Source organism: Epinephelus fuscoguttatus, linkage group LG11 (genome assembly GCF_011397635.1).
Source record: "Epinephelus fuscoguttatus linkage group LG11, E.fuscoguttatus.final_Chr_v1".
Classification (NCBI taxonomy): domain Eukaryota; kingdom Metazoa; phylum Chordata; class Actinopteri; order Perciformes; family Serranidae; genus Epinephelus; species Epinephelus fuscoguttatus.
Window position 1 is genome coordinate 4,340,037 of NC_064762.1, and position 12,944 is coordinate 4,352,980.

The following is a 12,944-nucleotide window of genomic DNA, read 5'->3' on the forward strand; positions in this document are numbered from 1 at the left end:
ACAAGCAAAGTAATGTTGCTCTAGGTCTCAAAGGGTTAAAGTCAGATGATGTATTTAGTCTTAAATCCATAGTTTAAAGGTTGGAGGGATTTTTCCTTCCATGTACGCGGTATAAGTCGTGTTGCTAAAAGAGATGCAAAAGCTATTTCTGTGCCTGAGGTGTACATGTGCATTGTACCTGTGGAACTACTCCAAATACTGCAGTAGTAGCAGAAATGCTCTTTAATGCTTTTGTATTAGAAATAATGATAGTGAAGACTGTTGTCATTGCACCGTCCCATCACTCATTTTACATCTTTTTATTATCATAGAAATAAACTGGGCAGGAAACATATTTTCTAAAGAGAGATGATGATGGTCGAATGATGAGACAGCAAAGTGGGAAGACTGCGATAAATGTTCTTTATTAGACGTTTGGGGGGGCTGCTTCTACTTGAGTGTGGGTGTCCATTATAAAGCAGTGTGTAATATTTTTCTTTCGTGTACTCGTGTGTGTATTCCAGTGTGTTTTATTGTTGTTGTTTCATGCTAGGTACATCCTATTTATGTCTTCCCTTAATTCAATTCCTGACAACTGCTTTATAGTTTTCAGTAACAGCATTTAATAATCAGCACAGGCTTTACATATGTAGAACAGACAGTTGAGCTGCTGCTCCAGTTTACTGTCTCTTTCTGTCAGTACTTCACAAGGACTGAAGTGGCTTAAAGATCTCCGGCTTCTCTCTACCACACATGAGATTAAATCCTCTGTGATGCGGATGTGGGAATCCCCCGCTGAGTTTAAAAGTGATAAAAAGCTACGTGAAATCTAAAGTGTGGGTAATGAAAACTAGATCATACAACCTCATCTGAGATGTGTGCATGTGGAGGAAAACTGACACTTAAGTGCTTTAATTTCCAGAACTGCTGTATCACATAATTCATTCATAGGGCATAGGTTTTATTTCAACATACAGAAGGGGCAGAGCAGGGGGTCTTAGTGGAAATGTCTTTATTATGTTGGACAGGTGAAAGTTCATAACATAAAAAATATAGTGGAATATAATGCAGTGAGGCCGTCACTAAATATGTATATATTTATTCTCGTTTGCTGAGGCAGCACACATGTAGCCATGATTTACTCTTCATTCCTCCTGTGTGTCTTTTATTTGGGGAAGTAATCCTTTTAAATGTGGATTTTATTTACAAACCACTGGACTTTTACAGCTCTTTTGTGTTATAGCAAGATTTCTGCTGATGTTCAAAACTGTCTGCACATTCATAACAAATCCCACCCATCTGTGTTTGCTGAGAAGTCGAGAATAAAGTAATTAATTCGAGAAAAATGTCATTATAATGAGAATAAAGTCATAATACCTAAATAAAAACCTGTCCGTTTCCAGCATTAAAAACCTGTGTAGGTGTAGTGCCTTTAGAACTAAAGGTAAACCCTACAGAGGTGTACCCTAGACCCTGGGGGTTAGGGTTAGGGTTTCCACCTCAGACGGTACTCTTAAATGTGGGTGGGGTTGCTGTCACTCTGCTTCATCCAGCTTAAGCTCTATTTCCTCTTTACCGGTGACACAGTAAAGCATCTTTACCTTGTTTATCTTCCACGTAACGGCCTTTGCATCCCAACATGTTTAGAATAAAAAGGAACAGGCTGCAGTGAGAGTCGCTCTTGATGGGATGTTTAAAAATAGCAGGTTTGTGCATTGAGTCCTTGTCAGGCAAGCGCAGGGGGTGTAGCGCTGACGGAGCGCACTGGAGCGACACTCCAACACATTTTTTTTCTTTAAAGCAGCTGTGCTGAACTTTTTACCATTTATAATCCGTATCCGTAGTTCCTATCACGCCCCCTTGAAGATCCGCATATTTATTTGAACCCAACAGCGACAAAACAGCCTTTCTCTATATGGCTATTTAGCGTAGCCTCGGTCGGGTCGGACACAGCGGAAGTCAGCAAACCAGAATACGGCACCCGGAGGCGGAAGTAAGTCTGGACGCCCGCAGTGGCCCGCAGCCATTAAACCACAGAAGAAGAAGGAGCCATGTTTACGAGTAGGATTTAAGAAACAGGCTAAATGACATGTAGTAGGGAGTAGTCTCTTGTACAACAGGTGGTGGTATGCACCTGGAAGTTGTTTACGATCCGCCAATAAATTGAGAGAAGAAGAAGAGCCGTGTTTACAGTGAGTGTTCTTTGAGTAAGCGGTACGCAACGGGCATTGCTGAACACATCACAGTTTTACCAGATGTGTCTGTAAGGACTTGGTTGTCCTTTCGATGTCATGGCGGATAAAGAAGGAGCACCATCTAAAAGAAAAAGAACAGAAGAAGGCTAAACAGGACAGTGATAGGACTCGAGCCCAAACGCGTGTAAACCTCGGCCGGGCATTCACCTAGTGGAGAGGGCTGAGATATTTGAAAGGTTTTAAAACTGATCCCGAGTTGGCCCTTTTCCTAATCGACAGGTATGTAATTTTTGTTTTTATTTAGAGAATATACCGCAACTTGTTAGACGTTGTTTCACTTCAATATATGACGACATGGAAGTTATAAGCAAGCTAAATGTAACGTTAGCTGATGTGAACCGCTTTCGTCTCGTAACGTTACAACAAACGCCACAAAATTATCTGTGACTGTGACCATGAACACAAATATACAGCAGGCAGTTGTCCTCAGTTTATAAGAAATCCAGAGCTACACCAGAACATTTATGATTTTCCTCTCGCTCTCCAAAACAAATGCATGCGGTAATTGCCAGTTGCAGTCGAGATTTTACAAATGAAGCCGAAGGCTGCAGTCAGAATTTTACGACACCAGGCTGTGGGTGTCACACCGCTTCGACCAAAAGGGGGCGCTATAATCAACAAAGACGAAAAGTTCCGCACAGCTGCTTTAAGTGAGGATAAGAATGTTATGTCTGTTGAAATTCATATACATTTTTTAATGCTTAAAGATCCAATCATCACTAAAGCATGTGTCATTCAAGAGAGACAATAAAAACAAATGGAACAGTCAGAGTGGTCGAATAGAAACTAAAGGTTGTTGATTGATTCAGGTCATCAGCTCATGCATTGAGTAATATTACAAGTGAACTGTTAGCTGCCAGCAGTCGGCACAGTCAGTCAAATTATTTTTCTCAGTCTAAAGCTGCTGCTAGAGGCAACAAGACATCCTTTCATTTTATAATAATAGTTTATGTATGAAAAACTTGCCATGGTATGAACAGTTGTTACATAAACCTGCCACACCTCAGCCCTGAGCAGAGTGACAGTCCTCTACTGACCAATCAACAAACTGCAGTGTTTCCAGCTCCACCTTTTAGTACCAGATCAGTGTACTAGGTACCCCAACAGAGGGGGGACCAAACATGGGGACGGTACTGTTGGTACTGTTCATAACTTTTCACGATGGAAACAGAAAAATAACCGTTTAAATGTGCATCAAACTAAACTGAACTGCCTGGTGGAAATGAGGCTTTAATCTATGCTAGGGACGATTCAGTATACGCTGGATATCGGTAGGGACCTTTTCCTACTGAATTCTATGCCAGTGGTACTTAACTTAAGAACCATGGGTCAGATAGGGAGCCAGGTGTCCCGCCAACCATTTTGTAATTCACAATAAAATTCATTCTTTGTTCTTTGTATGTAAATAAGGTGCCAGAGTGCATAAAAAACATCAAAAGAGAACTTTTTGAGGATTCACAGCATCCCAACAGACGTCTGGGACTAATTATTTATATTATTATATATGTTAACTGGCCGCTGGCCTTCTGTCATTTTGCCAAAGTGGGCCCCTGAGTAAAGGAAGTTGAGTATCCCTGTTCTTTGCTCGTACGTTCCCATCTTATTTGAGAGAAACTGTGGTTCACTGTGTCAACTCTTCTGGACATCCTCTCTAGCATGGAGTCGTCAGCCAGGTCACACCTGACTCCTCTAAACGCCCTCGGAGGCGCTGGTCTCATCGTATGGGCTCTGTGGAGCTGATGGTGAAATCCATGCTGGACCTGAGGCATCTGGAGACCTTTGCTCCCAAGAATAACTGCCCCCCTCATGACAAAGAGAGGCGCACCACGTCCAGTGTCCAGGAGCCCATGGTATGTGTTAATCTATGTCTGAGAGAGAAGGAGGGAGCTGTCCATATGGATCCATGTGTGTGTAATTGCTCTGCTAAGAAGCCTCATTTTCTGCAGCTGCAGTTGGAGGAGAGAGCCAAGAGGCATCGGCCCTGGCCACATGCTGACTGGCTGTCCTCACACCCATCCAAGGGCATCAGGGGGACTGATGGAGCCGTGCTCTACCCTGAGGAGAACGAGGGCGACGCAGGTCTGCAGGGCAGGTAAATCCCCACTCAGTACACATGCTTTCACTCCAGTGCTCACAGTGACACAGAGACAACAAAAGTGCCTTTTCTATTCTTGGTTTAATGTTTCCCTCCGCCTCTGTTCCTCATTGTTTCTGCCTCTCTCTGTTTTCATACGTCAGTGGTTACATGGTGCGGGAGCAGCACTGCAGGATGCAAGGGCGAGGGAGCCGCAGTGACAGCAAGGAAAGTCGTAGCCCGGACAGTGCCTGCTCTCTGGGCTACGACAGCAGGGACTCCAGCCCGGATCGTGTGCGGGATGGTGAGGTCTCACTCTCATCACAACGATAAAAAAAAAAATGTTAAAGGAACACACAATAATGATGGAGATTAATTTAATTTATTAACTGACTTTTGCTAGAATTAAAACACAAGACATGAAGATTAGCATTTAAAGCCACTTCTGTCTGTGTGCAATTTGAAAATGTCCCACGTTAGCACCCCCTAATGGTTCTGTTAGAAACGACAGCGGCAGACAGTAATGCATGCTTCTCTTAACAGGAGTGTACTTTATTTCTGCAAAGAAAAAATGCCCCATTATTATTCATTTTAGATGTTAAAATCATACCTGATTTCTACAGATGGGTGCTTTTGGTGAAGGTTTTTCTTGCTTCTTTCCTTTTCTTCAAAAGGCTGAGCTTGAATGAAACTGTCTGAGGATTTTAAAAGATAACAAACTTGTATGCAATATTTCAGTATTTTTTATCTGTCTATATTCCTGTTTCAAGTTCGAAATGTCTTCTCAAGGTGTGCGGAGAAGACTGGATTTAAAATGAAAAGCCAAAATGTACATGAAAGCCACAATGTCTCTTCAACATACAGTAAAGCCGATACCTGCTGAGAGGGATTTGAGCACACAGAGGCTAGGATTTTTTCCCCAGTTTCAAACCTGATAGAAATATATCAGATAATACGACCACATAAGCCTCAGTCACCTGGCTGGTCATTTGTTAAGGATTATCTGGTTCCTACCTGCTGTATGCAGCAGATGTACCAAGGTCAAGGAGGGTTTAGAGGGGCTGTTTACCTATATCCCTTTGCTTTCTCAGATTCTGCAGATGTGGAGTCACTGAGCCAGGACAGCTCTGATGAGGAGAGTAAAGATATGGGGAAGCAAAAGGCAGGAGTGACGAGCATGGACGAGGCTCTGAGGACAGTGACCGACACTGTGGACGTCGGTCAAGAAGATTTCCTCAAGCAGAACTTTGAGACGCTGGAAGAGAGCTGCAGCATGGGTAGGAGAGGCCAAACACTGTTGTTTGGATGTGAAACTGATGCTGTTTCCAGTCTTTATGCAAAGCTAAGCTAACTGGCTGTATCTTCAAATTCAACGGACAGATAAAAGACTGGTATCTCTCTTTTAATCTAACCCTGGACAAGACAATTAATGTGCTTATTTCCCAAAAGGTTGAACTATTCCTTTAGATTATTTCACATGCACGTAGACATGCAAACAATACTGATCAGCCTTTCTGTCTCTCTTCCACTGTCTGTTTTTCATTCTTTTTCCTCTCTCTGTCTCTGTGTGTTTTCTTCTCTCTTTGCCACTGTCTCTGTTTTCCTTTTTGTTTTTTTTGTTCCTAACGCTTGATGTCTGTCCACAGCTGAGCAGAGCAGAGTCCCCAGGCTCAGTATGTCTTCACGCTTCCTGGCCAGAGGACATAATAACAGGTACTGCTGACCACTTCAGACCAGTGTGGATTCACAGCTATAATTACAAACCCATGTGGAATCACGCACACTGCTCTGCTAAACCATCTGTGTACCCTCCAGATCGAGGCAGGCTGTCACTTTAAAATGACATTGTTATCTTTGTTTGGGTAATTTTATGTGGGTAAGAAGTCTGTTATTTTGTCCTTGAAAGTTTTTAACCTTTTTATTTTCATTAACAGTGACTGTGCAGTGAGACATTCAACTGTTAAAGACTTTTTTTTTAAAGAAATAACTATTTCATGCTGAGATTTACATGAGAAGATAGAAAGCACTCTCATGTCTGTACGCTAAATATGAAGCTACAACCAGCAGCTGGTTAGCTTAGCACAGGGGTCAGCAATTTTTACTATCCTAAGAGCCAGTTTTTGGCCTTTATTTTTTTTAATTTGTCTGGATCCGCAATGCAGATGTGTGCTTTATAATAAAGGTTACACAGCCTATCTGTCCACTCACCACCAGGTTTCTGTTTTCCTCTGAGCACCAGGTCAGAGACATACTATGCACACTTTAGTTGACAGAATGTGTATTGGTTTCGTATTTTTACAACTGGGAAGTGTAAGAATCACTTTATATCTATAGCAATAAAAATGAAAATCTAAAAAATAACTGTTATTCATTCCCATATACTTTTTGTAAACGCCACATAGAGCCACTTGCAAGGAGCTAAAGAGTCGCTTCTGGCTCCAGAGCTGCAGGTTGCCTACCCCTGGCTCAGCACACAAAGACAAAAAACATGGGGAAACAGCTCACATATTATCTGGATTGTAATTTTGATTTTGAGGTCCCTTTAAGTTAATACAAAGCTACAGGCATCAGCTGTTTAGCTTAGCACCAAAATTGTACATGGCTAGCCTGGCTCTTTCCAAAGGTAACAAAATCTTCCTACAGGCACCTCTGGAGCTCACTAAGAAACATGTTATATCTTGTTTATTTTCTCTGTACCAGAGCTAATTTGTAAAAGCATGGTGCGGTTTACTGGTGAGCGCCAAAATAATGCGTTGGACTATTTCTTGGTCAAACACAGTAGATAGCCAGGTTAGCCATTTCCATTCTGCTTTCTAAACTAAGCTAACCAGCAGCTTTATATTTATCCAACAAACATGAGAGTTTGATAAATCTTCTCCTTACAATCTCTGCAAGGAAGTGGATAAACATATTTCCCAAAATGTCAAACTATTCCATTAACCTGCCTTAGAGGAATACATTGTGTATTTACTCTTGTGCTCCCCTGATCCTGTAATGCCTTCTATCTGTGTAGGGGCATGCCTCCGTTTGGCAAAGTGCACGGGAAGGAACAAGGCAGCCACTCTGCTAAACCCCCTGTGTCAAAAGTTCGGCCCTTGATGGAAGATAGCCAGAGCAGAAACACGGATGATAAGACCCCCGTGTCCCCGGGCAGGATGGAGGGGCCAAAGTAAGAAGGAAACACAGACTCTGAGCTGCATGGGGTTTATTTTTAGACAAGTGCTGCTTTGGCAGACTTGGATTAATGAATCATAAATGCAAAAGATCGAAAAAGCACAAAAAGGTACTCTGTTTGCATGAATAAATGATTTTAAAACATTAATAAGTGCACATTGCAAGAATGCAGTGTAATACTAACTTGAAAAAACAGGACTTTTCTGAGGTCATGCTAGGACACTGTTTACACATTCCTACTCTAAGAATCATGCTGTTACTTACAGATTAATAATGGATAAGGGTAAACAAAAGCAGGGATAAACTGAACTCTCATCTAAAGTAATTATGCACATGCAAATAAAGTAGACTAATTTACTACAGCGTGGGCAAAATGTAGCACAGACACGAGAGAAAATGAAGACATAAATCAACAGAAGTGATATTTACTCTGGCTTGTTTTTGCCAGTTTTGTGGCTGAATTTTTTTGTGTGCAGTGATCTCAAAGCTGCTGTGCTGCCTCTCAGCAGGGTCGATGCTCCAGAGAGAGACAGTGCTCCCGTCCTCAGATCCCTGAAGAAGAAAAGGAGTTCAGGGTTCCACTTGTGGAGGTTGTCCAACCCTCCATCTAAAGCTCCACTACTGTCGGACAGCGCGACGGGTTTGCAGAAATCACACTCTGCCCAGAATCTGGCTTCAGACCGTACGTTTCATCATCACTTTGTTAATCTATTGCTGTGTATTTTCTGCCATTTCAATAATGTTTGGGTCAGGGTATTCAATGAGCTCCATTAGCTCCATTAGGTGTCCATTATGAGACAGTTAAAGCTGAGGTAGGCAGATTTGTTTTGGCTTCACTGAGCAAAAATCCCATAATATACTTTGAGGTTATTGTAATTTAAGTGGTCTGAGAGAACTCTAGACCTCTGCACCTCCTCTTGGCTCTGTTTTCAATCTTTAATGGATCTAGCCTGTTACAGGAGACACTGGCCAATCTCAGGTCATTTCAGAGATTGGCTGTTCTTCAAATGCTGATGTGCATGCGCGTCTTTTCAGTAAAAGCCTTATTTAATGGCAAATCCTGCAGAGAAAGTTGCTATTTCAGTATTGGCAACAACTGTCTACACTGCACAGCAACTCAAAAAGGGAAGACAGACTTAGAGACAGACTTAGAAATAGTCTATTGAAATAAAACGTGTCAGTATCTGCGAAGGCTTTCAGAGATGGAGAGAAAATGTTGCTAATAGTTTAGCCTTCTGCTAACCAAAGCCAAAGCCTCACAGCTGTGGCTTCAAGTTCAAGTTTATGTAGCATTCATTAGCGAGAGCCTTGGATCACATTGTGTCCTCCACATCACACCGTGCCGCTACAGACCACCTCAATGGGAGGAGAGCAGGCAGCAGCTAACCTAATTTTAGCCAGTGCAAACCGCAGCTCCGTGGGACGGGACACCCTCGACTACCCATGAGATCAGCAAACTTTCTGTTGTTGCTGTTACACAGGTTTGACCCAGCGCTGCTGCTGGCCACCAGCCCGCTGTGACAGGTGCTGGAGAGTTTGTGCTAGCCAGAATTGAGTAGCTACAGCCAGCGACAGAAGCCCAGTCTCCTGAGCTGCTGCCCACTCTCCTCCTGGAGAAGCATTTCGCAGCAGTGGTAACAAGGAAGACGGGCCGCAGGCTGCAGTCAGCTAATTCTTTTCTCATTTGTGGCCTGATAAGCAGAGAAAGAGAGCAGGGTTTCGAGGGGCTGAGCGAATGAGCTGCGTACAACTGTGCAATGAAATAAGATAAAATAAATCCGTGAATGGGAAACACTGGGTTACTGTGTGAGGCGTGTTCATATACATGTTGTTTTCTGTTGTTCAAGAATGTATTTAAACATAATATGAAAGGTGATCTTCTAAAAAAATGTGAACTACGTTTCCTGGAGTTTTCAATAAGTAAATAATATGTTGTTAAAACAAATCTCCACCTCTACGTTTGTGTCTCCAGCTCCCCACTCCCCTCTGCCCTCTAGTGACCGAAGGGAGTCGTGCAAGAGACCTCAGCATCTCTTCCTGGATCACGACACTCCCAAGCCTTCCTTCCACTTTTCCTCACCCTCCTCCGGCTCCCCCCAGTCACCCCGGTCCCCCCTGCCCTGGGACAGCCCCAAACTCAAACCCCTCCACTCCTACATGAACCCCACTGCCAGCTCCATGGCCAAAAGCAGCCGCTCCACCTCCCTGGGAGAGGTGATCCAGCTGGGCTCTCCGCCTTGCTCCCCTTCCTTCCTCAGAGTCAGGAGGTCATGTGGGGAGCTGGATGCCGCACCTCCGTTGCTCGCTTCATCTCCTGTCGCCGCTGTCCCCTCTACTGTCTCATCAACATCATCCCGCTCACCGTGTCCTCTACCAAACGGTCCCGCCCCAACTCCTCCTCATGCTACAGCCACAGTTTCACCCACACCTGTTACCCAGAACATCCCGCCCTCCCGCATCCCGCTTCCCAAACAGCCTCTCAGCCCTCGCCGCAGCCTCTGTCTGGAGGCGATGTCGAGCCTCAGTTGGTCTGGAGACTCAGCGAGGGCTTCTACTCCTACCAGAGACTCTGACAACGCACCTACTCAAGGAAGCAGAGGTTAGTCAGCCTATCATATGCTGTGAATGTGACTCATGAACGCACAAGTAAGGAACCAGAAAGCAGATTTCCTGTGTGTAATTTTGTGTGTGTACTGCAGCACTGAGCAGGCATCTAAGTTTGGATCCATCTTTGCCAAGTTGTCTACCAGTGAGGCAGAAGAGAGAATCGATTTCAGAGAGGTACGTTTTTACACCACTTCATGTAGCTGCATTTTGTTTCTTTTTAAAACTGACACACATTTCTGACATTTCTTCTCAGCGCCAAGGAGCCGTCACAGGTGGCTGTGGCCAAAGAGTGCCCTCTGGTGCCCGAACAGACCCGCACATCATTGAGTGCCGATCCCCAGCCAGGTCTGGCCTCCCAGAACTCTTTAACCCACCTGTCCGTCGCTACCGTTCCTCCTCTTCATCACTGCATCTCTTCACGCTGCTCGCCCTCTGCCTTCTGGCCTGTGTGTCAGTCTGCTTGTCTGTCTCACGTCCCTCTGTCTGTCTCTGTGCCCTGCTGCTGTCAACACTGTGATTACATGGGTGAGTCCACGCATGAAGGGGCGTGGGAAGTTTTGAATTTCACTCTGTTGGTTGGTTTTGGGATCTGATGGTTGAGGAACACAAGCGTGACAGCAGGCTCAATAGTGAACAGATGGTTGCTACAGAATTTATTGAACACACTCACGTTCCTTTGATGGACAGACCCTTTTCTTTTGGACTCTTCATGTCATGCACAAAGGATATTGTACCTGATAAGAGAGTAGAGCTGCACAGTTAATTGAATACTAATCACGTGCATAATTTTGACTGCCCACAATTAAATGAACATGATCGACCGTGATACTGACGCATAATGTAGTCAACATTACCTTACTTAATCCATCTGTGTCCAGTGTCAACTCAGACATCCATATTTCCATCAGGAGAGACTCGTTCTGAGAGAAAAGAATATTTATTTACATGTGCACATGAGTATGAGAAATGAAAAAAGTCTTTGCCGATTAGACCCCATCATGATGTCATTTATTTCAGGAGGGTGGTAAAGACGTAGTAGATTAGGGAACCCCCCCTATGGAGTCTAGACACTGGTGGTGGTGATGATATGAGATGAAGAGGGAGCTGAGGTTCTGGATCTTGGAGGAGGGTGTGACAATTCTGCCTAAAATGACAGCTGACAGGAGCAGAGAGGAGAACAGATTTAAAGTTTGGCAGTACAAACATGAATGACTGAAGGAGATCCTGGCAAAGTTTGATTGGCTAACTGGGAGAGAGAGCACCTACAGTCAGCTGATTGGAGGAAGTGCTGGGAGCGGGACAGAGATAAACCTGTGAATGAATATAGTGTAAAGAAAGTCTTCCTGACTGAACTTACGCTGAGCTTCATTAGCGAAGCCGTGCAGCACACCATGGTGCCACAAGCACTGTAAAAAAAAAATAGATAAATAAATACAGCAGTGAGTAGATACCCATCCAGCCTTAAAAACCAAACTGAAATCAGTAACCAACACAATGCAGTCCAGTTGTTTTCCATTTGTGTGTCCAGTAAACACTTTACATGTAGTTGTATTCTGTGATGGCATGTTTATTTTTAGTTTAGTCATATTTTGGGTACAATTTTATTTATATTTTGCCTCTAAATATTCACTGAATTTAGGTGAAGAAGAACCGTATTTAAAGTCCTAATTTGATGCGAAGATTTTGTACATTAGCAGGAATGCATTCTCGGAACCCATCGGCTGTATTCGGCGTCTGACTTCCGGCAGACGGCGATACAGCCTCTGGGGGCAGACCCCCGATTTTTTGGCATTCCAGTTTGATTTGGGCGGAGGAGGCGAATTTCCGTTTCCAACTTCCGTTTATATATAAGTAAATATGCTGAACCATTGTGATGGATTCAGAGTTTGCAGTGACGCCAATTATGTTCCACCTCATTAGTTCACCACATGAAGCATTTAACCTGGCAACAACTGCAGCCGGCTCAAACGTGATTGGTCAATATCACGCCGACTACAAACAGCCTACAACCGGAAACCAGGGCTCTTTCGCTCTTCTTCAGGAGGCAAGATCTCCGGGGTTTGCCTACAGACTCTACATTCACTGAATGTGAATGCTGTTACAGAAAATGAAGGATTGAATTTTGGGGATAATTGCACAGCCCTATGTCAAATTGCACTGACATCTATAGGTTGTGTTTGTTTTTTAATCCCCCATAAGGGGGCTCGACCTTGACATTTTGGATGTGCCTGTATATGACATTCTGGTCTATTGGCACACAGCCGTTTGGCAGCAGGATATCTAATGAGGGGGGAATTTAAGAAGCACCAGCAGTTTGCAGACAGTAATGTCTGGGAAATTTGTGTGTCATGGAAATGGGGTAAAATAATAAGGAATAATTTTGAAAGTTCATTAGTTAAAATGTGTAAGAACCCTGCTGATAATCAAACAGAGTGATGGCAGTGAATTTTGCACACATCAATTATTTAACATCATGTGATATGTAGAGCCGCGGTTAACTGAAGCACCACTGCAGATTGTCTCCCCTCACATTCCTCAGTCCCTCGGTAAATAAAGGTATCTAATAGAGTTCAAATGCTGAGATGAATCTTAAAATAACTTCTTCATCCTGTTCTTCACGCTTCTGCGCCTGCTGTTCTGTGGATGATAACTGCCTCACAAAGGCAACAGATTTCATTTCAATTTGAGAACACAGAAACCATAAATGCCATTAAGTGATATCCCGTCCACATTTGTACCTACAACTGTGTTTTTGCCCGAGGATATAAACTGTGAAATCATTTTTCTCACTTCCACAGCTCACACAGCTCCTGCTCTGTGGCTCTGTGCAGCAGTCTCCTTTTCTCCTTCTGTAC

The 12,944-nt window shown here is 43.6% G+C and overlaps 1 protein-coding gene across 2 annotated transcripts in view; it reads left to right on the forward strand.

The window, feature by feature from the left end:
• The window catches only part of LOC125897266 (mitogen-activated protein kinase-binding protein 1-like), a 43,481-nt gene that overhangs the window by 27,362 nt on the left and 3,175 nt on the right, over positions 1-12,944 (forward strand). The window contains exons 22-31 of one of the 2 annotated variants that reach the window (XM_049590464.1): positions 3,890-4,084; positions 4,181-4,326; positions 4,473-4,612; positions 5,400-5,585; positions 5,955-6,021; positions 7,322-7,477; positions 7,989-8,164; positions 9,455-10,081; positions 10,182-10,263; positions 10,343-10,434. In XM_049590464.1, the coding sequence (XP_049446421.1) occupies positions 3,890-4,084; positions 4,181-4,326; positions 4,473-4,612; positions 5,400-5,585; positions 5,955-6,021; positions 7,322-7,477; positions 7,989-8,164; positions 9,455-10,081; positions 10,182-10,263; positions 10,343-10,434 (1,867 nt within the window). The remainder of the gene's footprint in view (positions 1-3,889; positions 4,085-4,180; positions 4,327-4,472; positions 4,613-5,399; positions 5,586-5,954; positions 6,022-7,321; positions 7,478-7,988; positions 8,165-9,454; positions 10,082-10,181; positions 10,264-10,342; positions 10,435-12,944) is intronic. The other variant, XM_049590465.1, reaches the window with a different exon arrangement.